The sequence below is a fragment of the Neomonachus schauinslandi genome, chromosome 8 (assembly GCF_002201575.2).
Source record: "Neomonachus schauinslandi chromosome 8, ASM220157v2, whole genome shotgun sequence".
Lineage (NCBI taxonomy): Eukaryota > Metazoa > Chordata > Mammalia > Carnivora > Phocidae > Neomonachus > Neomonachus schauinslandi.
The window spans coordinates 43,858,428-43,884,500 of record NC_058410.1 but is presented as its reverse complement, the minus strand read 5'-3'; the positions used below and the strand labels follow the sequence as shown (position 1 = coordinate 43,884,500).

The window sequence follows — 26,073 nt, the reverse complement described above, 5'->3', positions numbered from 1 at the left end:
TTTTTCCCTGATTAGTAGAACTAGAGATTTATCCATTTGATTAATTTCTGCCCTTAGTTTTATTATTTCCTTTGTTCTCTTTTATGTTTACTATTCTTTTACTGGCCTTCTTAGGTTAAACATTTAAATCACTGTCTTTCCTCCTTTCCTTCCTTCCTCTTCCCTACTTTTCTTAATAAAAGAAGAAAAAGACATGAGAAATGGTGATAGAGTCGAACGTATTATATTTGCAGTTCTAGTAGAAACAGAAAGAAATACAATATTAGAAGAGATAAAGACCAAGAATTTTCCAAAACTGATGAAAAACATCAAACTGCAATCAAGAAGTACTTCAATCCCCAAGAATACCAAATATGATGAAAATCACACATAGGCCCATTATAGTAAAACTGCTGAGAACAAATGGAAAAAATGACCAAATCCAAAAAATAATAGAGTGCATTCAATCTGGCAGCAATAAGACTTGTGGATGACTTCTTAAGAGAAACCAGAGACAATGAAATAATATCTTCAGAGTGCTGAAAGAAAATAACTACCGATCAGAAAATATATCTCAACCAAAAATATCTTTTACAAACAAAGGTGATATTCACAGTAGACAAGAGATGGAAACAACCTAAATGTCCATCTACCAATAAATGGATAAAGAAAAATATCATATATACATACAATGGACTATTACTCAGTTTAAAAAAACAGAAGAAAATTCCATCATAGGCTACAACATGGATGAACATTTAAGACATTACACTAGGTGCAATAAGCAGTCATAAAGGGACAAACACTGCATGATTCCACTTTTATGAGGATTTAATGGGGTTTAGGACATGCCACCCCCAAATATGGCACCTTGGCATACTGAGTGTTTTAAGCCACAGGAGTTTAAGAAAATGGCAAAAGCAGAAAGGTCACTGTGACCTCCTCCTCACCCCTGCCGTTCTTCCATAAACAGATCACAAAAATCTCAAGCGGAGGGTGCCTCCCTAAACCCTCTGGTTTAGGGAAAGGTGCATCCCTATCTCTGAAGACTACAGGACACAAAGAAGAATCCTACCAAGCAAACCTTGCTAAATTTCCCCCAGTTTACTATACAATTACCTCATACTCCTTAACCTAGCATATTCCTCCATGACTGTCCATTCTTCAACAAGCCTACTTGGGGTTTTTACTTCCCCAAAGGTTCCTGAGTCACATAAAAAACTTGTATTAAATAAATCTGTATGCTTTTCTATTGTTAATCTGTCTTTGTCAGTTTAATTTCCAGATCCAGCAAAGGAACCCTAAAGGGCTGAGGCCGAGGAAAACATTTTCCTCTCCTACAATACCAAAAAAAAAAAAAAAAAAAGTGGTCAAACTTATAGAAGCAGAAAGTAGAATGATGGTTTCCATGGGCTGGAGTAAGGGGGAAATGAGTTGTTACTGAATGGGTACAGAATTTCAGTCATGCAAATTGAAAAAGTTCTAGAGATCTAACGTAAAAAAAATATGCATAAAGCTAAAACTGTACTGCATATTTAAAGATGTGTTAAGAGGATAGGTTTCATGTTATGTGATTGTTTTCATCAAAGTTAAAAAAAGAAAGAAAGAAAGAAAGAAAGAAAGAAAGAAAGAAAGAAAGAGAAAGAAAGAAAGAAAGAAAAGAAAGATGAGAGCTGGAGAAGCTTCTGGGTACCCACCGAGTCCCAGCCATTCCTTTTGCCCAGGAACTGACTGAAACAGATGGTGAGGTCCTGACCAGATTGGGTACTGTCACTACAACATAACAAGAAAGGAATTGAGTAGAATACTTAACAAATATGGCCTTTATTAATCAGAAAATAGGTTTAAAAAATTAAGTCAAAACTGAAAAATCAAGATGCTGCTACAAAACCTATGTTACTAAAGGAAATACTGGACCTAGACAGACTGCAGTGATCCTGTCCCTGATCCAGTGAACAAATAAGAGTATGTACAAATTCAGTCTCTAGATGAAAAAATACAAAAAAGCAAAAGCATGTATCTTTTGAGATAGGTTTAGAGCAGGCTCCTTTTGAGAAGGTTCCTTTCTCAAAGGTTCCTTTCTCAAAGTTTGGTTTCTGAAAAGTTTCCATTGTGAGTTCTAATATCATTAATGGCTTTTAAAGCCATTATGGATCCTACCACCAAATGAATTATGCTCAATAGCCATGTTAAATAATTTATCAGAAATGGTTATCAGAGACATCCCCCATGCATTACCAAAATAAAAAGTGAGAGGGGGGCTGAAATAAAGGCACAGGTGGTCAAAGGTCTAGGGTGGGAAGACAAAGACCAGTGAGATTTTAATTTTTTTAATTTTCCATGTATTTCCTTTTTCCCAAACTGTTTCAAAAGAGGGAACATAAAAGGAAAAATTTACAACCATGTGGAAATTTATCCCCTATTCCACTAATTCACATTTTCAAACTACTTCTAGTACTATAAACAAGGGATAAAACAGTTTTGAAGAACCTATCTCCTCACTCATAGCTTCCAAAATCAACTTTCACCCATTTTGGGACAATACAAAATATGGCCCTGGGCTTTAATTTTGAAATGTAGTTCTAAATATACTTTGTCAGTATTTTTTAATTTGATGGAAAGAGGATGATTGTATTAAAGACAAGGCAGGTGGGCCTGCCAACCAAAGCTAAGTATATTAACTTGAAAATACTCCCAAGGTATATTAAAAGGATCCTTATGCACTTATCTACAAGTATTAAGATTCTGTAAATAATGAAGAATCGATAATAAAGAATAATAAAGAAACAGCCATTGTTCTTGGTTCCTGGGAAGGAGACTCTAAATCCTTGGGAGTGTTTGTTATTCATAAGCCCTCTGGAAGACACACGCATTTACGCTAATGTGGGACTCATGGGCCCTAGATAACAGCTTTAGGATGGGGACTGTTCACCAAAAAACCAACCACATAACTAGAGGGTTGTGACTTTGAGCCAGTCCAACTTCCAGGGAAAGAAGGAGGCTGGAGACTGAGTTCAATCATGTGGCCAATGATCTGATCAATCAATCATGCCTACACAATGAAACTCCAATAAAAATTCTGGGAACTAGCCAGATTTGTAGCCAGTCGGTTAGACGTGTGGGTGGCCTGGGGATGCTACCTTCAAACTGGCATCTGAAGTTACGTAGTCTTGCTGGGGACTATGTGTCCTTAAATCTGTGGAGTCTGATGCTAACTTAGGGTATTTAGTGTTAAAACTGAATTGCAGTACAGTAGATGGGACTGAAACAGAATATACAAGATTCTTGGAACAACACAGGTTTGAACTGCACAGATCTACTTACATGCAGATTTTCCCAATAAATACAGTACAATACGATTAAATGTATTTTTCTTCCTTATGATTTTCTTAATAACATTTTCTTTTCTCTAGTTTGCTGTAAGAGTACAATATATAATACATACAACACACAATGCATGCATTGATTGACTACGTTATCAGCAAGGCTTCAGGTCAACAGTAGACTATTAGTACTTAAGTTTTGGGAAGTCAGTAGTTATACATGGATTTTCAACTGTGCAGGGGGTCAGGATCCCTAACCCCCACGTTGTTCAATGATCAACTGTGGATTTAGAAATTAATTCTAAAATACTATATGCCTAGGTATAAACAACCAAAAAAAAAAAAACTTAAATAGAAATGAACTATTAAAACTGTACTTAAAGGCTCAAATCAGCTGATAAAATAATCAAATCTCACTTCAACACCTGTGATGGAAAATAACTACTCTTGCATTATGGGGTCCCTCTCAAAGTAAAAGACATGTACTATAAATTGCGATGAACAAAATCTCACATGTTAATTGATCAAATCTGTAAGGCTGGAGTTTCAATAATTTTTAGTAACTATGGTATGCACATCTTGGCTTTGCTTTGAGAAATCTGATCATAAATCTTAGCTTAAAAAGCAGAGGAATTAGAAGGACATTATGAATTCAATAAAAAAAGTATCCACACTATACCAAAGAATGCATTACTAATTTTAAAAGCTTACTAGTACAATTACAATATGATTTTATTTTCAAACGCAATTAAATAAGAAACATATATACTGCAAATTGCAATAACAAAATGAGAATTCCTCTCTATGCTGCCAATGTCATTTACTAATAGCGTTAACTTACTATGTCATTGCAGAAGGTATAAGGGTTTCCTCTCTGGATCAGTCTCAAGTGCATTGACTTACCCCTAAATTTTATCTGATCAATCCAGTAGCAAAAGCTAAGCAATTACAAAAAGGCAAACCATTAGAAGAACTACTAGTACCAGTAACAGCACAGGTTAACCAGCAACCTTAACATTTTTTCCATTAAAAATGAAGCTATTTCTCGAGTGAATGGTGGTGAGTACCTATTATGAGTAATGAAATGTATAAGAAACGGTCTCTTCTGTGAGGGGGCTCAGAGTCTACTGAGGAAAGACAAACACAGAAACATAACTATTATTTTACAAATCACGTATCTGTGACTACTATTTGCTAATGGTGCCTATGCATCAGGCCCTATTAGGGCTTTTACATACATTCATTGATTTAATCCCCACTCTCTAAAACTTAGGTATAAGAAGGGCACTGCATAGATGAATGAGACTGGATAAAGAACTGCAAAACCGAGAAACTTGAATTATTTTGGATTATTTCCTTAGTACCCTTCTGCAGTATAAAAAATTAGGAAATATCAATTTTTAATAGATTATGTTGGTAATTATATGCATTTCTCACTAGCACAGACTATTTATGTCCCCCCACCAAATTTATATATTAAATCCTAATGCCCAATGTGATGATATACGGCGGCTGGGGGCCTGTGGGAGGTGATTAGGTCAGGAGAGTAGAGCCCTCATGAATAGGATTAGTGCCTTTATAAAAGAGGCCCCAAGGAATTCCCTTGCTCCTTTTTACTATGTGAGGTTACAGCAAGAAAACAGCCATCTATGAAATAGGAAGAAGGCCCTCACCAGACAATAAATCTGCTGGTGCCTTGATCTTGGAATTCTCAGTCTCCAGAACTGGGAGAAATAAATTTCTGTTGTTTATAAGCCACCCAGCCTATGGTATTTTATTATAGCAGCCCAAATGAACTAAGATACCTATTAACTTATACCAAATGGAATGGTAATTATAATGGTGTTCAAAAAACAATAAAAGCCAATTAATTCTAATTGTTTGAGAGTGCATCCATATTAATAAAATTTTGAATTTCAGTCTGTTTAAAAAAGTATTAATTTCAAGTATGTACAGTGAATCAAATTCTAAGTGTACAAAATATATATCCATTGGGGTCTATATCCATACATAAAACTCACTGTACTAGAAATATCTAATATTTTTAAACAGCTTTTTCATAAAATCAATCAAAAGTATCTTCTAGAATCTTCATTCATTTATCAAGTATACAAGTGATGCCAGAGAAGCAGAGCCTCAAGAGGGAGGGCCTTAGGCCACTGCCAACAGGGTTCTTGATTTTGTGTGAGAAAGAATTCAAGGGCAAGCCATTTAGGGAAAGGGGCAAAGATTTATTAAGTACAGAAATAAGAAAGCTTCTACTTCACGAAATAGTGGTCTCTCCTCCCAGGTGAGCAAGAAGACCTCCCCACCCTTTGCCTCTAATGAAACGTTTTCTTTTCTTTTTCTTTTTTTAAGATTTTATTTATTTATTTGACAGAGAGAGACAGTACAAGCAGGGGGGAACAGCAGAGGGAGAGGGAGAAGCAGGCTCCCCACTGAGCAGGGAGTCCAATGCAGGTGTGGATCCCAGGACCCTGGGATCATGAACTGAGCCAAAGGCAGACGCTTAACTGACTGAGCCACCCAGGCACCCCTAACAAAGGATTTTATAAATTTTTTTTTTTTTTTTTAATTAGCTAACCACACAGGAAGGAGCTTACTCTTTAACTTTGGGCCTATCATTCATATTGGGCAATTAGCTTCTCCACTGTCTTAGAGTTTTGGAATTACCCACATGGAGCAATTTTAAGAATGTCCAGCATATGTGGCTTTTACTGCTGGACAGAGTGGGGTCTTGTGGTTTCCCATGAGTCGGATCTTGTGACTCTTTTCTTGGCTTCCTGATTTTTAGGTTAAGGGTCAGCCTAAAATCAAAATGGCTTTACTCTGGTCACCTTATCTCTCAAGTTCTTCTTTCCTCCTGCCTCCTGCCTCAAGTGTTAAGCATATACTATGTGCCAGGCTCTGTTCAAGATATTGGGAACATAGCAGAGAACAAAAAGTTCAGATGTCTGTGCTCTAGTTTATACTCCAGTAGTTCCTGCTTAATACTGGTAAATATTTAAGCAAAATCTTTTGAAATTTTGACTATTAAATACATTTAAATGTTTGAATTAGAATTTAATTTTAAGGCTAAAATGTCTACTACTTTATCCCATATAAGCACATGAAAATAAGCAGTAACTGGCATTAAGAAAACAATGCCTCCTCAAATGATTTCCCCATTACCATGATAGACAAGTTTAACCATCCCTAAAAAATACATAAATTATGTAGAACCAATATATATCAAGGATAATATAATTAAGTAATATTAACATTAATTGCTCAAAATAATCAGGAGACTGTCTATTAAGTATAAAAAAATTTTTTCAGAACTTTGGTACTCAAAAATACAAAATTTTTTGGCCTGTCTTCCAAAATTTCTAAAATGTTTATCTGTAGGTCATTTAATTTTAAACATTCATGATTTTCATAGTTTTTGTCTTCAGATCTAACTCACATACATTAGTTAAAATATTAGCACTTTAAAGTACCTTCCCAATTTGATAGTTTCCAAGTGTAAAACACAAAGATACAGCTTGTAGTTTTGGTAATTCATTAGCATTGCAGCTAACTTTCTACATGTATAAAGACAGAAAGGAGATTCCAAATGAGTTACTCTAATGTAAACAGGAAGGTGGTAGAAAACAGAAAGATGGACCAACAGACCAACCCTCAGTTCTCATAGAGGATCTTAGAGGGGGTGGGATGAGGGAGGGACAGACATGAGACATCAATGTATTTGTAAGATTCTATCTCTTAAACTCTAAGTAGTGGATACAAAGGTATTTGTTTTCACAATCTACGTTTCTGTATGCCTGAAATATATAGTAATTTAAAAAAACAGACTCACCGATCAATTACAATTTCTTTCTGTCTCAGCAGTCCTTCTTTTATTTTCAGCACTGATTCCCACTTACTGAAATCCTGATAGCCAGAAGGTGAATAACTTTGACGAGACGATCCGGTCAAAACCTGCACAAATATATTTATACTATTAGTATACTGAAAGTGTCTAAAGGGAATATTTCAATGATATCTAATATTTTCCTAATGATTTTCATTAAAAAAGGGAGAATTCTCCCTTTGATTTTTTTTTTTTTTAAAGACTGTCTGAAATCACACTTGTGAATACAAAGTAACTTGAAGAATTTCAAGGAAGTTCTGAAGTAAAAGTACAAGTCTAATGAACTGGTGACAATAGAATATTTAATCTGGCTTATTATAACACTATAAATAAGATCTTATTATCTTGTGGAAACTTTCTGGAAATGAGAGATTAATCACTCACTGCCTAAGGAAGAACTACAATAAGAAAATGTTCCATGGTTAGACTAGACAAACATTATAGGAAAGGTTTCCACAAGGAAATAAAAATAGTACCTGTACTATGCAGATTTCAAATTGTCATCCAACACGTCACATTTATTTACATTAAACTTTCATAAGCAAAAATATTTTCACAAAATAGTAAACATATTTATAGAAAATATGACTTAAACAGGTATAATCTGGGTGGGTGATTACTGGCCTCCAGTGTAAATTACATACCTAACTTAGAAAAAAATCTGCTTAGAATTTAAGAGAAATTTCAAATATTTAAAACAAATCAACACTGATAAAAACCAATATGGCAGATATCCTCAAATTCCTATGACTGAAACAAAAAAAGAAAACCTTAATTGACTAATAGTCATAGATTGAATTGTGTCTCCTCAAAAAGATATGTTGAAGTCCTAAGTCCCAAGTACCTCAAGATGTAACCTTCTTTGGGAACAGGGCCTTTACAGATATAGTCAAGTTAATATGAAGTCATTGGGGTGGGCCCTAATCCAATATGACTGGTCTCCTATGTAAAGGGGAAATCTGACTACAAATACACGCAGAAGATGACTATGTAAAGAGATACAGAAAGAACACCATCTGAAGATGAAAGCAGATATAGTAGTGATACATCTACACACCAAGCAACACAAATGACTGTCAGGAAACCACTAGAAATGCAGCTTGGAACAGATTCTTCTTCACAAGCCTCAGAAGAAAACAACTCGGCCAACACCTTGATTTTGGACTTCTAACTTCCAGAACTGTGAGACAATAAATTTCTGTTGTGTAAGCTACCCAAGTTTGTATCCTTTGTTACGGCAGCTACAGGAAACTAATACAACTGGTAAGTCAAGTAGGAACATAAGTTCCTTGGCAAGCTAAATAACCCTACAGAAACATTCCAAAGCAACTTTAGGAAAATTCAAATGTGCAGTGATATTTTTATCCTTTGTTTTCCAAAGATGTTACTGGCAAGACCTACTTCTGAATAAACCACTAATTTTGTGACATCTAGTCCTGGATTAACAGGACTATTAGTATACTAATTTAAGGGATTAACCCCTTAAATTATGATTTTCAAGTAATACTAGGATAGGATGTTTCAGGCAGAAGTCAGACAAAACAAGATGAACAGACTAGGAAGGATAGAAACCAGGAGATAGCAGGGTAGATAACTTGTCATATGCGCAGATATTTGGAGTGTAAGTGACATAGAGTTATAGGGGCAGCTTAGTCAGAGATCCTGTGTCTGAATTTCACTTTTTCCTTTGCCTAACATACAACCCAGACTAGTAATAAGCCATATGCCCTAGTACAGACATGTTAGTTGCTACAATAATGAAGTGTTTTTTACTGTGGTTGGTAACTAGCTGTTGCCCAAACCCCCTGAAGATTCTCTCCACTATTCAACAAATAAAGAGTTCTTGGCATTAAAAAGGGCTTTCAAGATGCTCCATCCATAAATGGCATCCTTTCTGATTGCTTGGTTCCCTACACTGCACTAGTCAACCCTCCAAAATTTTCCCATCTCAATACTACCTACCAGCTTATATTTAATTGGCAGAACTAGGATTCAAACCTGGGCACTCCAACAAAAGAGCATGTGGTCTTAAGTACCACACTGCGTCCACTATCGCCTAAATAAGGTATTCACAAAATTTCATATCATCACAAGAGCTGAAAACATTTTTTAAAGATCTTATTTATTTATTTGAGAGAGAGAAAGTAAGAGACAGAGTACGAGTGAAGGGGGAGGGGCAGAGAGAGAGAGGGAGAAGCAGACTCCCTGCTGAGCAGGGAGCCTGATACGGGGCTTGACCCCAGGTCCCCGGGATCATGACCTGAGCCAAAGGTAGATGCTTAACTGACTGAGCCACCCAGACACCCCTGAAAACATTTTTGAGTGTAACTGCTCTTAGGAGCTGAGAGAGGATTCAGCACCATAAATATTGCTGATATTATGAGAAAGTCTCTACTTGGGCGCCTGGGTGGCTCAGTTGGTTAAGCGACTGCCTTCGGCTCAGGTCATGATCCTGGAGTCCCGGGATCGAGTCCCGCATCGGGCTCCCTGCTCAGCGGGGAGTCTGCTTCTCCCTCTGACCCTCCCCCCTCTCATGTGCTCTCTGTCTCTCTCTCTCAAATAAATAAAAATAAATAAAATCTTTAAAAAAAAAAAAAAAAGAAAGTCTCTACTTACAGCAACTCCATGTTACTTAATGACTATCAATTTAGTGGGCAAGTCACTTGATGAAATTTATTTCGTCAAGTTATGACTCAAACAGGAATTCATTAAAACTAGTAAAAGCTAATAAGCAAAATAAAAGACCGTATCAACAATTCTAAAACTCAATGTAAGATTTGGAAATTATCAGAATGATTTGGTAAACCATTTGTGCTAGAATTTATAATACCAAATATTTCATTTATTTGGTGACTAAGAGTGCATATACACTTTATATATATACTGAGTTATATACTAATATCCTGATACCAGTTGACAGATATTTTAAATATTGGTTTTTGTAGATGTTATCATGCCTAACAAAAAAACTCAGATATTTTAAGGATCTATAGTCTCCTCTTCCAAAGATCTAAAAAAGGTTCCTCCATTTCTAATTATCACACATCAGGAATGACTGATACCACAGTACCCGAAGCTATGTTTTACCTCCTGTATCTTGTGCCTAATTCAATAAGACAAGTGCCCACAGCTCAAAAAAGTCAACAACAACAACAACAAGAAGTGCCCAGGCAATAGATGATGATCTTGTGAAGAAAACATTAACTTTTCTACTCTTCGTAAGTCATCTGCTACAGATTTTCCCCATGACTGACAACTTCCTAAGGAGAAGCCTTTTCTTGTTTTGAAACACTTGCTGGCATCAAGAAAGAGGGAGCGTGAAAAGAAAGAAAAGGAGGTTTGCAAGAGAAAAGCAAATAACGATACCACTTGGGTGTATAGCACTGGAAACATTTGCAGAATACACTGTTAAAGTACATGCCAGATACTTCTATGAATATACATGAAACAAAATATGAAAATTTATTCATCTGATTTGTAGCTCCCTTGATCTACACCCTTTAGAAAACAAATCAAAATTGAGCTATGAAACTGAGCAAACGGGAATAAAGAAAATGAGGAAAAGCAAGCCTTCCCCTGTAGTTAAGATGCAGTAATATTTAAAAAGTACTGAGAGTTAATAAATATTACAAGTTCCCATCACAAGGAAAATTTTTTTTGTAATTTTGTACGGTGATGGATGGTAACTAGACATAGTGGTGATCATTTCACAGCATATACAAATACCAAATCATTATGTTATACACCTGACACTAATATAATGTTAAATGTCAATTATACCTCAATTAAAAAAAAAAAAATGTAACATACAAAGAATTACCAAAACAGCAGCATGACAGTCTTCCTTACTAAACTTTAACCCTGATTCATAAAAAGAGTATAAAAAGGAGAACAAAATCTGACACACAACCAAATGCTACAAGTGAATTTAAAAGTAATTTTTAAATTGTTTATAACTGCCTACCACTAAAAATGACAATTATGGAGACATTTTTTCATCTAAGGCTTTTATAATAAGGCCATATTATTATGTAATAAAGCTATATTAAAGAAAATTATAAAATGCAACTTGAAATAGATATTTAAAAGATTTTTTTTTTAAAAAAATCATATTGTAAAGTCTCAAATAGCAAGGCAGCAACCATACCTTTATGACCTTACATACAATATAAACAATGCTATACTACTAAAGATACACAGAAAAGGAACAATTGTAAAAATTTATTTTTTATTATAATTTAGAGCAATTCAGACTTCAGTCTCGGCAAGGCTGAAAGAGAATCTGACAGAAATAGCATAGGATTGTTTTGTAGTACATGTGTAAAAAAATCAGTTATCTACCCTGAAAACACATTTTGTAAGTTCTAAAAGATTTGAAGAGTAAGAAGGGAATTAGACTATGTTCAAACTGGTTCTTCACATTTCCACGTTAGTCTCTCAGAGGTTATTCTTTTGGTTTTTCTTTTTAAGATTTTAGTTATTTGAGAGAGAGAGAGCACTAGCAGGGGGAGGGGCAGAGAGAGAGGGAGAGCAGATTCCCTGCTTAGCAGGAAGCCCTACAGGACACTACATGGGGCTCTCAGGGCTCGATCCTAGGATCGTAGGACCCCGGGAATATGACCTGAACCAAAGCAGGACGCTTAACTGACTGAGCCACCCAGGTGTCCCATTTCAGAGGGTTAGTCTTCAAAAACTGCCAATGTAAAGTGTCAGCAAATGTTAAAGGTTTCCTCCCCCTTATTTATAAAACAGAAACTGTCCTCTCCTAATTACATATTTGATAAGCTGAAGATAACTTATGAAATCTTATTAGTATCAATTATCTATTAGTTTCCAAGCATTGTACTCAAAAGCAGCTGGGGTGAGGCTTTTTCCCCAATGACACAATAGGAACCTTGAGAATACATAACTGCACACTTTATAGTTCCGGACAGCACTATCTTAGCTTTGGAACATTAACGTATGTGCAAAAAGAAAGGTAGCCAAGTGAAATTGCCTTAAAACCTTCACCGTGAAAGTTATTGAAAATCAAGCCCAAGATAAAAAATAATGTTTTCTTTGTTTTATTACGGATTAGGAGTTAATGTGATTTGCAGACCCTGCTCTTGCACAATACTAGCTAACATGAACAAAATAGAAGCAGGAATGGCAATATCATTCTTGGGTGTCATAAAATTCTAGCCAAAGAAGGATTAAATTTTTAAAAATCCTAAGATAAATTAAATAAAAATTAAAAAATGAGAAAGTTTTATATTGGTAAAAAGCAACATTCACCAAGAAGATAAAATAGACACAATAAACTGCATATGAAGAAAAACTATTAAAAATAAATGGAGAGGGGTGCCTAGCTGGCTCAGTTGCAGGAACATGCGACCCTTGATCTCAGGGTCATGAGTTCGAGCTCCATGCTGGGTGCAGAGATTACTTAAATAAATAAAACTTAAAAAAAAAAAAATGAACAAATGAATCTACATTACAGTGAAGACTTTAGTATGTCTTTCTGAAATAGAAAAATTAGAACAGTGGTTGGCAAATCCAGTTCACCATCTTTTTAGTATGCAAACTAAAAATGGTATAATTTCATATCTCTTCATCACTTTGGTGCTATCTTACATCTGCAAATAATCAAGAGATAAAAGACCAGATGAAGTAAATGGTGTACACCAAGAATGCAAGAACAAAACTGATGAGGGGTAGCAAAATATGCCACCCCAAATATGGCTGTAGGAATTCTGGACATGCCACCCCAAAATATGCCCCTTTGACACATTATTTTGAGCCACGGGCACTTGAAAAACAGCAAATGTTGGGAGAGGCTTTCCCTGAACTCCATTTATCTGCCTAAAGGACCTCAATTATCATAAATCCCCTCCCTGGAAATTTCATCTACAAGAGAGGACTGACTCTCATCACAGAAGAGGAGAGCTGCACTCAGACAAACTTTCTCACAGACTATCATAGCTCCCATCTATTCTTCTAAGGGCCCATGCATCTTCCCTAAAAATCATTTGCTTTCCCCTTAGAGGCCTACATCCTACACCCCAACTTCCCTCATTAATATGGTATTTAATCCTGAATTGTCAAGCTGCCTCTTAATGAGTTCCTCATCTTCCCCTGCGTATCTTCCATGTGTACATGAGGTACACATGTTAATAAACTTCTGTATTTTCTCTTGTTCACCTGTCTTTTATTACAACAGTCTCAGCCAAGAACTTAGAGAGGTAGAGGAAAAATTATTTTTCCTCCCCCCACAACCAATTCTTAAGAGTTCTTAATACTCTAGAACATAGAAGGCTTCTCTCAAGACAGAGGACAACCCTGCTCCCTAATATTAAAAGAGAAATAGATTTTTTATAGCCCATTATAAACACATTTAGCTCAATAGCAATACATTTTTGAACATATTTTTACCCCAAGTAGTTAAAAAACAATTAAGAATTTCTATTCTATAAATCATAACTGGTCATGAGAGGCATACCATTTTGTGGCAGTTACGTATCGATAGTAAAATACACATTTATACCATATTCTAGAAAACATAGGTACTGTTTTGATAGAATCTGAATAAGACACACTGAAGAGGTCTTTGAATATTTCTAGGAAAAAAATGCATCAAAATTCACATATCAATAAAATAGAAAATTACTGTTGTGATGCTGTTCTCCTTAGAATTTCAAGTAGTCAGTCATGTTTCTACGGGACTAAACCCAATATAAGTAATCAAGGAAACATTGGTAACTTAATATATAATTTATACTTATAGCTTATGAATAATAATAAAACTTTAACTAGACATGAACATGAAATCTAAAAGAAAATTATAAAGCCATGTAACTGTGTGAGCTAATCTGAAGTATGGAACAGAAAGGATGTCATCAAAGTAACAAACATTTCAAAATCTGTGCAGGTGAAACAAAGACACTTTTTATAAGTAAACATTTTCCAGACATATTTGGGATTAAAAAGTATTTTATATTCAAATTATCAAATTCAAGGGAAGAAGGGAATTCCTCGTTTACATGTTTTCCTACAAATGCATAAGATATACTGTTGCAAAACGGGGCGCCTGGGTGGCTCAGTCATTAAGCGTCTGCCTTCGGCTCAGGTCATGATCTCAGGGTCCTGGGATCGAGCCCCGCACTGGGCTCCCTGCTCGGCAGGAGGCCTGCTTCTCCCTCTCCACTCCCCCTGCTTGTGTTCCCTCTCTCGCTGTATCTCTCTCTGTCAAATAAATAAAAATCTTTAAAAAAAAAAAAAAAAGATATACTGTTGCAATGGTGGTTTATAGAAGAAAACAGTAGTTTACTAGCCAAAGAAGAATCATTACTCTTCTGCATCTAGACCCCAATCCTCCAGATTTATAGACGCATAACACATACATAGGCATCTCTTATTGTAAACTGCCAATTCCACTCTTTAATTGAATAGAGATAGCAGGCATCCACAATCCCAAATACATGCTACTTCGATGAGACCCAGATGCTGTGAAAAGTTGCCAAAATATGTCACTTAATGGTCAAACATATTTCTAAAATAAGCTTAGTATACTGCAGCTGAAAATAGCTCAAAATTCTTTGGCTTCAGCCTGGACAAATACTGTTAAATTTAGATAATCTAGTGCTACCACACTTAACTGCAATACAGCCTCTGCAGTTCGTCAGGCTCATTATCTCTCCTTCATTTGCCTTTGTTGCTTAGCTCATTCATCACTCACAACATGTCACATAACACAGCAAATCTTCCTGTTTCCTGGAATAGTCTATCTGAAGCAATACTCTACAAGTGCTTTTTAGTAAAAGAATCATGATACTTCACCTAAAAGTAAATTCACAAAGCTCAGTAATGAAGATGGGAAAAAAACTACAAATCATATAGAATTCAAAGAACTTTTTATTCAACAACAGTAGGAAAAACATGGATTATATGATTATTAAAAGAACTGTGCTTTCAAATAAAATCAATCTTACATATTATATTATTACTAAAAGAAATGTGCATTTATTAAAAAAAATCTGTATCTTAAGCCCATGTAATTATTTTTAGTGTATTACTATCAATTTTCTCTAACAAAATTCAAACCAAAAGAGCATATTTAAAAAATATTCTATCCATAACCTCTTCTTAATGAACAATTATAAACTAAAGTCTGCATCTTGACTTTTGAAATTTAAATTATAGAAGGAGCTGCGTTTTAATGATCTCATTATTTCTTCAATTTGTCTTTATTACTAATTCTATAATGCTAGCTATCTTTGCCATCTTAATCTGCTTTACTGAAATAATAATGCAAATATATCAAGTTACTTCAAGGGTAAAAACCTTGAAAAAAATATAAAAAGAAACTGATAGGAGGAATACATACCTATATATCTTAAAAATACATGTGCATGAAAATAAAGAGATTCCTAAAAATATTACTTATTTCCACCTTGCTAAACAACTAAATTACTATTAAATTAATTCTTTTCTTTTGGAAGAAGGGACTTTTTTTCTCTCAAAAACCAATCTGCTATGGATGCACAAAGTGCAATCTTTGTTAGTATTAGCATGTTTTTTAAAAATGGCAACAAAGGAATGATCCATGCATGAAACACGATCTCATTACAGTCAAAATGCAAAAGTGAAGGGGGAAATGGTATATCCAAGACTGAGGAGCAAATCATTTTCCTTAAGCAAATCAATCAGAAGATTAAAAAAAAGAAGCTTAAGTCTTCAAACTTAATCATTAATTTTTACTTATAAAACAGTATAGACTTATCCAAACCATTTGTTATAACTTACTTTTTAAAATTTAGGATGAAATATATTAACAGAAGAATTTAATAAACTTAATTTGCTAACTGTAATTAACAAACCTGATAGCTTCTACTGGTAACCAAACTGGAAAAAAAAATAAAGGGTGTAACTGACAATTCATGAAAGGTGTATCGTATGAAATGGAAATGGAGAAGACAAAACGAAATATTTAATATAATGTGGATTTATCTGGGATCTTGCCCAAGGTTATAGATACCAAATGTACCACACTATAGAACCAGATCCTACTTAGAGCTGTAGCACAAGCACTAACATATTTCACTTATTTTTAAAAGATTACCAAAATGTTTTATTCAAGTTCTTTATCATATTTTACTATCAAGAGATAAAAGAAAAATACATAATAATAAATGTGCTTTAGGACCAAAGCACTGTCTACATTATATTATTTTAAAACGTATGAAAGGATTTTTCTAAAATGACAAAAGGAACTATTAATGATGGTTAGCTGGTAGGGAGAGAGGAAGTAGACTTTTACTTTATATCAGTTGGATTATTTGACTTTGCTTACCATCCATATACTACTTTTTTTTCCCTAAGAGTACAGCTATGGGCCATTAAATGTTTTCTTTTTCAATATATTAAAAATACTATTTTTAAAAAAAATATTTCAAGAGTCAACGATGGAAAATCTCAGGGCAAAAATGTCGAGAGGAGATAGAGCATAAAACATGAGTAAGTTGATTGCTATTCAATTCAAACATCCCTTCACATAGTTCTACAAAAAATACTAGAATCAGAAATGTTAGAAATTTTTTTTTAATCCTCAGAGTCTAGTTCAACACCTGGCCTACAGCACACAGTCAAAAGAATATGAATAAAATACAGTCCCTCAAGTATATTTTTCAGCCTTCACAAAAAATTCTAAGTATTTCCAGTGGTCCAAGCAGATATTATAATTACAGTATCATGATAGTAATTATGACAGTGATTCCTTTCCTTATTTTTTTTTTATAATCCCTGGTACTCAGCACAGAACCTGACAATCTTTGCTAAATATTGAGCAATCTAAAAATTTACAATTATAAAAAGCTACCATCTCCCAAATTATCATAACTTAAAATTTTATCATTTTCATAGCAATGATATACGTAACAGAAAGAAAGAGACACTTTAGAGATTATAGTTCAAAGATCAATTCACAAACTTACATTTGAATAAAAATCATACTTTCCTGCCCTTGAGGTCTAGCCTCATTTCTTTCAGACCCAGCAAATCTCTGAGTAATCCACATAACTAATTTAACTTTAGTTTGCATTTTAGAGATAAATATGAAAGACAGTCTTCAGTGGCCATAGTGTATTCTACTTGGAGATGTGAAGTCTTAAGAGCACTTTGCGGTTCTCTAACATTTATTACACAGATTTATAATTATATGAATGTTAAATTTTTAGATATTTTTTCAAGCTAGATTTAAAAACATCAATATATTAATGCTGGAGTCAACAATCAATTCTTCAAATATCCATGATCCCAACTAAGCAATAAACCTATAAAAATGAACACATTAGCAAGAAAGGCTAATGAACAACTGTGCCAAAATTATCCTCTTGATACCAATACCAGAGCTGTCCTGAAAACCACTCACCACACTTGATCAATTAAGCTAGAGGCAAATGAAAACAGTAGATGATGAGATGTTCACAACCTTCTGTTTTGTTACATAAGCTATTTAATTTGGAGATGGGTTAAGGAAGAAGTACAGATTTACTGAGATGTATCACAGAAACCAATGTGCAACTCTCAGTACATTAAACTGCAGATAAAACGTTACAATGCCGGGACACCCGGGTGGCTCAGTTGGTTAAGCATATGCCTTCAGCTCAGGTCATGATCCCAGGGTCCTGGGATTGAGCCCCACATCAGGCTCCTTGCTCAGCAGTTCCTCTGCCTGCAGTTCCCCCTGCTTGTCCTCGCTCCCTCCCCCGCCACCGACAAATAAATAAAATCTTAAATAAAAAAAAAAGTTACAATGCCTACAGATTACGAAGTTGGTCTTATTAATCTTTTCCACTGGGACACTTTACATCTCTTGCTTTATAGGTAAGCATGAATTCCACATATCAAAATCCATTTTACATAACCTTTCCAAGAATGCATCTATGCTGAACAATTAAGGATCAGTTGCATTTGCATTCTAACAGCTTCAAGAGAGCTAAGTGTATAACTGAAGAAGAGAAGCTGTTATATTTTAGAGGTTCTTGGCTGAGGTAATTAAAGACTCGTCTTAAATGTTGATATAATCAACGTCTTTCTATGAAAGCTCAGACCTAAATTAAGGTAAGGATATCTCCCCCATCCTAGCGCAGAAGCACACAGTTTAAGAGGCCACATGGTCTAAACTAGAAGTGTTACTCCTTCAGTTGCTAGAGTGGCCATTCATATGTTTACCAGTTTCAGAGTCTAACCCTCACCACAAAATTCCTGTTCTTAGGTCATTTTCTCAAAGAAGTTCATCTAATTTAAAGGAAAGGCTATCAACTAACTACCTTTCAAAACTTTTTAAAATTGGATTTCACACAAATCAAATTCATTTAAGAGCTTGGTCATCCTTGAATAAACTAAGAGTTATAACAAGTTTACAGAGCCAAGAGATATATCAGATTTATACAAACATTCATCACAGTGTTTTTGTGGTTTGTAATGGCAAAAATTATAAATCACTTAATAACAAAAAGAGACTAATTCAATAAATTATGGCACATTTATATGTCAAAAATAACAGGGTCATTAAAGTTTATAATATATATTTTAATATATAATCACATCAAAAATGCCCAAACATATTAATAAGTAAAAATTATTCAATTAACAGATATTGATTTATTTTAAAAGTTTTTTTTTTAGCATAAGTATTTTATTATTGTTTATGGCTGAGTAACATTCAACTATATCAATAAACCAAATTTGTTTATCCATTTTTGGATAGTTGATGGACATTTGGGTTGTTTTCATCTTTTGGTTATGAATAATCATGCTATGAACATTTGTGTACAAGTGTTTGCATTGGATGTTTTAAATTCTCTTGGCCATCCACCTCAGAGTAGAGTGGCTGGGTCATGTGGAAACTGTTTATGCTTACCTGTTAACTGCCAAAGAGTTTTCCAAAGTGCTGCAACACTTACATTTCCACTAGGAATGTACAAGGGTTATGCTTATTCTACATTCAACACTTACTGTTTCGTCTTTTTTATTTTGATTATAAACATCTTAGTGGCTGTGAAGTGATACCTCATTGTGGGTCTGATTTATATTTCTCTAATGACTAATGATGTTTAGCATCTGAGCACCTTTTCATGTGCTCACTGGCCATTTGTATATCTTATTTGGAGAAACGTCTACTAAGGATCTGTACCCACTGATTAATTAGTCTTCTTATTGTTGAGTTGTAAGATTTCATTATATTTCTTGGATACTAAATCCTCATCAGATAGATGATTTGCAAATATATTGTTTCATTCTGTGGGTTGTCTTTGCAGTTTTTTTGATGATGTACTTAGAATTACAAAAGCTGTTGGCTTTGATGAAATCCAGTTTACCACTTCTTCCCTGTCATAGCTTAAGCTTCAGGTATCCATTAGATACATAAAGACAAGGACTTTTTTTTCTTTTTAAAGATTTTATTTATTTATTTGACAGAGAGACACAGCAAGAGAGGGAACACAAGCAGGGGGAGTGGGAGAGGGAGAAGCAGGCTTCCCGCCAAGCAGGGAGCCCGATGTGGCTCAATCCCAGGACTCTGTGATCACGACCTGAGCCGAAGGCAGACGCTTAACGACTGGGCCACCCAGGCACCCCAGGACTGTTTTTTTTTTTTTTTTTTTTTTAACCATACCGTTTACCTAGTACAGTGTTTGGCAACCAGTAAACCTGTAGTTTGACTAAAGGAATGAATTAGGAATCAAAATGTGAAATTTACATGTTTAATTATTTTAACAGAGCTAGTAAGATAAATGGCTTTTAAAAATAACCACATTTTTGAAGCTCGTTTGGTATAATCATAGAACATTTGAGCTTCAAAGATATATTAGAAATTAATTCAATCTGCCTTCATTTTATTTATGACAAAACTAGAGTACAGATTCATTTTCTGAAAATCATTAAGGAAAAGTAGTTAAGAAAAAGATAAGAATGGCAGTTCAAGTTCCACAGCTCCTCATTAAGCCATGACCAACACATAGCTACTCCACAAATCGGTATGTTACACACATATATCAAAGTGTGAACAAGTTTAAAAACTCAGGCATAAGTATGGAGCACTTGGATGGCTCAGTCAGTTAAGCGTCTGCCTTCAGCTCAGGTCATGATCCCAGGGTCCTGGATCAGCCCTGCATCAGGCTCCCTGGGCAGGGAGCCTACTTCTCCCTCTCCCCTCCCCCTGCTCATGCTCTCTCTCTTCTCTAATAAATAAATAAAATCTAAAAAAAAAAAAATCTAGTGCAAGTAAAATCTCAAATTTTCAGAAGCAAACATTAGAGACAAATCAGTTCATGTGAAACCTTGGAGGGTCTTTATTCTCACTTCTCCCTTCAACTTATCCTTGTAATAATGGTAAAATAATATTCTAAATATCCATTAAATTTAACTTCTAAGGGATAAGCAGTGTAAGGATTATAGAAAAACTATTCTCTAAAAAGCCTCTATTTATGAAGTTCATGGCAAAGAAAACAAATATACCTAAAAAATATATAAAGTCCCCTTCCAACTTTGGGTTTATCTGACTTACCTGAATTATAAAAGGTATTTATTACTTATGCAATCTAAAATTAGAAACTAACAAGACGGGCTCCTCCCTACTCATTTTGAACAATGAAGGCTTTCCAGAGGAACAAGAAAGTAAGGAACAGGTTCTAGGAAAAAGAAATAACACATACAATGGCAGAGTTGCCAAATCCATTATGGTAGGAATAGATGACAATGACAGATCAGGAAAGACCTTTGTATGAAATGCTGTAAAGTCTGGGCTTTTAACCTTGAGGGAGATGATGATATAAAGAACAGTTCTCAACATGTAAGTGACAGTGAATTTTGCACTTGAGAAAGCGACTTGGATAACAGGATGAAGACAGATGGTAGAAAGACTAGTTACTGGGCTTCTATAAAAGTTTAGAGCAGCGCTGATGAAGCTATGGATAAAAGATTTATATCTGGTAATCTACCTTGATTTCTTAATGAATGGGGCACCAGGTAGAATACAGAAATAAGAATGGGTCTCAAATTTCCATTCTGGATGATGAAATAAATGATGATGCCACCATAAAGACTGGCAATGCAAGGGGCTCAGGTGCTGGAGTGCCAAGCACAAAGATAATGAGTTTAATTGTACGGAGGGGAGAATACAAATCATGGAACTGAATTAGAATCTTAACAATGGAATAGCATCATGGTTTACGGAGCTCTGACACAAGTATCTAGAGCCCTGAGGGTTGTTTTTGTTGTTGTTAAATTTGTATTCTGGTGTAAGTGGATGTGAGTGTATCCATTTCTTATTTAGCTCTGGTTTGTCAGCTCCCTTTGTAAAAACATGCAGTTTTCTTAAAAATCCCATATCAGGGTGCCTGGGTGGCTCAGTCGTTAAGCGTCTGCCTTCGGCTCAAGTCATGATCCCAGGGTCCTGGGATCGAGTCCCACATCGGGCTCCCTGCTCTGCGGGAAGCCTGCTTCTCCCTCTCCCACTCCCCCTGCTTGTGTTCCTGCTCTCGCTATGTCTCTCTCTGTCAAAAAAATAAAATCTTAAAAAAAAAAAAAATCCCATATCATTCTTTATTATACGTGTTAATTTCATTCTTAACCCTGAATTTCCTTGTCCTCCTGATGTTATCTTGCACTAGTGGTTAACTTCCAAATGTTCAGTGTTTCATTTGCATATTACTTGTGTACTGATAGACAAGTTCTTTGAAGCCACAGACCATGCTATAACATTTCTACCACTCAGAGTGTGTTTCATCAATTTTCCAAAAATTGTGCATACCTATGTGAGCCTTTACCTTAAACTAACTGGCTTCTATTGACACCAAACTCTTCCCCATCACAAACTGGGAAGTTTAATAAGGAAAGAGAGCCTGTCGAGAGTTCAGACATTTAGGAAAAAATAAAATGTTTGAGCCTCCAAATATCTGGCAAGTCAATTCTAAAAATGAATCCACCTCCCCCAAATAACCGTTAAGGTTTGCAGGTTACTTCAAAATTGGTTTTTTTTTTTTTCCCCACTAGATGTTCTACTGCCTTAGGCACTTCCCTATCCTTTCAGTCTAGGACTACTATTCCTATTCTCCCTTTTTGTTCTTAGGTGTTTTTTCAATTAATCCTTCCATAGGTAGCTTTAAAATTTACAGCAGTAATTCTCAAACTTTTAATCGAAAAGTTCCCTCAAGAATTAGGTAAAATCTTTCTCCTGGCTGTCTAGCAGGTCTAAAAACCTAAAAAAGTTCCCTAGCTTTGAAATGTGGTGTGTATAACAAAAACTTATTCAAAGTGTGCATTTTACTGTATTATTTTTGTACTGTATTATATTTTGCTTTAATTTTGTCACCACTTAAACTAAATTTTTATTAAAAGTTTCCAGAAACTGGTCTACCTTGAAACTTTACCTGTAACACACCATTCTACGAGTTGCAATTTAAATACTCCGTGCAAAAGATGACATACATCATGATTTCCTTTACAAAAAGTTAACTAAAATAAAGAATACTTTTAAGGGACACATTAAAAATGTCACAAAATTATATAAAAACAAATGCCAGGAAATGAACTCAGGAGTTAGAATAATCATTTGCTTGGGTGGGGAAAAGAAGGGGAACATGGCAGGACCATGTGGTTAGATATAAATTATTATTAACATCCTGCGTTTTGTTTTAGGTGGTAATCTTAAAGGTGCTTATAACTAAAATTGAAAAAAATAACTACTATTAGAATAAAAGCTAAGTAACTACATATATAAAAGCAGGCCATACAATATTCAGAGAATATAAAGTACCAGAGAGGAGAGGAAAAAAAATTAATTTTTAAAAGGCTCAATTTGGGAAGCATGAGCTTATGGTGTGACCTTCCTTGGCTCTTACCCTCCAAATGTATTTTTAACAATATTATTTTTTAAAGATTTTATTTATTTATTTGAGAGTGAGAGTGAGAGAGCACAAAGAGGGGAGTGTCAGAGGAGAGGGAAAGGGAGAAGCAGACTCCCCCCGCTGAGCAGAGAGCCCAGTGTGGGGCTGGATCCCAGGAGCCCAGGATCACGACCTGAGCCAAAGGTAGACACTTACCAACTGAGCCACCCAGGCTCCCCATTTTCAACAAATTTAAATAAGGAGAAGAAAAATTATTTTCTGTTATTCTACTCTTATCCCAAGTGTCTCAATCATTCACATCCTTTTCCTCCTCCTCCCAGTGAGCTTTGAAATTGAAAAGGATTTTTTAATTGTCCTTAAAATTTTCTTCTTCAGGATCACTCATTCACTACCACCTTGCAATCTTCCCTGGTTCTCTTTTTATTCACTTGTCCAATCATTCATTCAATCAGTATTTAAGAGTTACAATGAGTCAGGTTCTATACCAGGTAAAAGTACCAGAGAAAGTAAATAGAGGTATAAATATGAGTTACTGGATCAGCTCTCAAGGAGCTTGCAATCTAGTCTAGGCAGATACCATTAATAAACACAATAAAAAGAGACAAATAATAGAGGAACATGCAAAACTAGCACAAGGCAGGGAGGGCTCCACAGATGTAAACTGAAACGGCACTTTGCTAGGAATACAAGTTGGTAAGGAGGAGGGAGGCTTAAAATAGAACAATAGCCTGTTCAGAGGGCCATGGGCAGCTGTACAGGGCCAGAGCACAGGATACAAAGGAATGTGATAAGAGACAAAGCTAGAAAGACAAGGCCTAAAAAAACAAAGAGGTCTGGATTTTAGCTGTTTGAAAACTCAGTCCCCTTCTTTGAGAAAGGGCTGCCCATACAACTACAGAAACACAGGAATTCGTACCTTTTTTTGTGCCACTGACTTCTTATGGCAGACTGGTGAAGCCTACTGATCCATTCTCAGAATGTTTTTACATGCATAAAATATACAGGATTCCAAATAATTTTTTATAGACACTCCACCCTTAAGGTAGTGAAGCGTAAGTGTGGGCCGTACATAGTTACCTTCTTCTGGAACATGGTAAGGAAGCGGGGAAATTAAGCTTACAGTGGAAAATGATGATGACCCTACACTTCAACCTGGTGATCAAGGTTACCAGTAGTGATAAGTCATGTTGACAGCATGTACTCTTGGTATGTAATGAAAATGGTACTTTACCTCTCTGGCAGTCTGACCATGAGAGAAACATCTGACAAATCTCAATTGGGGAACATTCCACAAAATATCTCTTCAAAATGACGAGTACTCTTCAAAATGGTCAGGGTCACCCAAAAAAGGAAAGTCTCAGAAACTGTCAAAAGCAAGGGGACCAAAGGAGACATGTCTAGGAAATGTAATCTAGTATATCCTGAATAGGATCCTAGAAAAGATAAAGGACACTAGAGAAAACTGAGGAAATCTCAATAAAGTATGGGCTTTACTTAAAATAATGTAGCCAACACTGGTGCAACTGCTGTGACAAATGCACCATGATACTGGAGGATGTTACCAACAGGGGAAACTGGGTATGGGGTATACAGGAACTCTCTGTACTGTACTTGCAATAATTCTGTACATTGACAACACTGCTAAAATAAAACTTTCTTAAAAAACAAGTAAGATGAGTGGGATTAGAAAGGAAAGGATTTATACTGAAAAATTATTTTTAAAAAAGCAAATTTGCAATGTAATATCTGTGCTTCTTTATTAATGCATTAAGTAACAATATTTCCAGGCAGGCCTAGTTGTGGTAATTTCCATGATGGATGTAAACGGTATTTTAAGTTAGCTGCAAACGAATACATGAAATCACCTGAGATTGCTATAATGACAGTCAAATGTATTGCTAACACTTCTGCAGTTTATAGTCTACAGTCGAAACTGAAGATACGCTAAATCTCTTTTAGAGTTTAGTAAAAGTAAAGATGTAATTTGTTTTTTCCTATCCAAGTTCAAGACTACTCAACTCTACCCATGGACTGCAGGTTAAGAATCATCTTCTAGGGGTGCCTGGGTGGTTCAGTCAGTCAAACGTCTGCTTTCAGCTCAGGTCATAATCTGGGGGTACTGGGATTGAACCCCATGTCGGGCTCCCTGCTCAGCCGAGAGTCTGCTTCTCCCTCTCCCCTGCCCCTGTGTGTGCTCTCTCTCTCTCTCAAATAAAATAAATAAAATCTTAAAAAAAAAAAAGAAAAGAAAAAATTCATTTTCTAAAGAAAAAGAGAAAATAAGCACAGATGACCATTGAACAACATGGGTCTGAACTGCATGAGTCCACTTATATGAGGATTTTTAAAAATAAATATATGCACAGTATTATAAATGTATTTTCCTTATGATTTTCTTAACATTTTCTCTTCTCTAGTTTTACTTTATTGTAAGAATACAGTATATAATACATATACAAAATATGCATTCTGTTTATATTACGGATAAGGCTTCTGGTTAACAGTAGGCTATCAGTAGTTTCTGAAGACTCAAAAGTTATCTGTGGATTTTCAGCCACGTGTGAGGGGGTATTGGCACCCTTACCTGCCATGTTCAAGGGTCGACTGTACCAACACTAAATGGACACTCCACTGCAGGATCTCTAATAGTCAGGACACATACTTCATCTCATTAAACTCTTAAAACAAACCCATTCCACAGATAAGGCAGCAGGTCCAGATTTGAATCCTCAGTCTGTTGCTCAGCAGCTGTGTCATCTTTGACAAACCACTATAAACCACTTTAGGCTTGTATTTCCAAACTAGGTTTACATTTCAGTCATCATTGGCAATTGATGATAATAATAAGAGATCTTTATTATGTAAGGGTTATTATGAAAGAAAAAATGCTAGTAGCATTTTGGAGCAAAATGTCAAACATTATTCTTGCAATTTCTTTAATTTGGGGTTTTATTTTTAAGTTGTAAATTTTCTCTTAGAAATGTTCACAGAGGGT

The 26,073-nt window shown here is 35.3% G+C and overlaps 1 protein-coding gene across 2 annotated transcripts in view; it reads right to left on the bottom strand.

Moving 5' to 3' along the window:
- The window catches only part of CEP85L (centrosomal protein 85 like), a 174,000-nt gene that overhangs the window by 64,902 nt on the left and 83,025 nt on the right, over nt 1-26,073 (bottom strand). For both annotated transcript variants that reach the window (XM_021693553.1, XM_021693555.1), the window contains exon 4: nt 7,141-7,262. In XM_021693553.1, the coding sequence (XP_021549228.1) occupies nt 7,141-7,262 (122 nt within the window). The remainder of the gene's footprint in view (nt 1-7,140; nt 7,263-26,073) is intronic.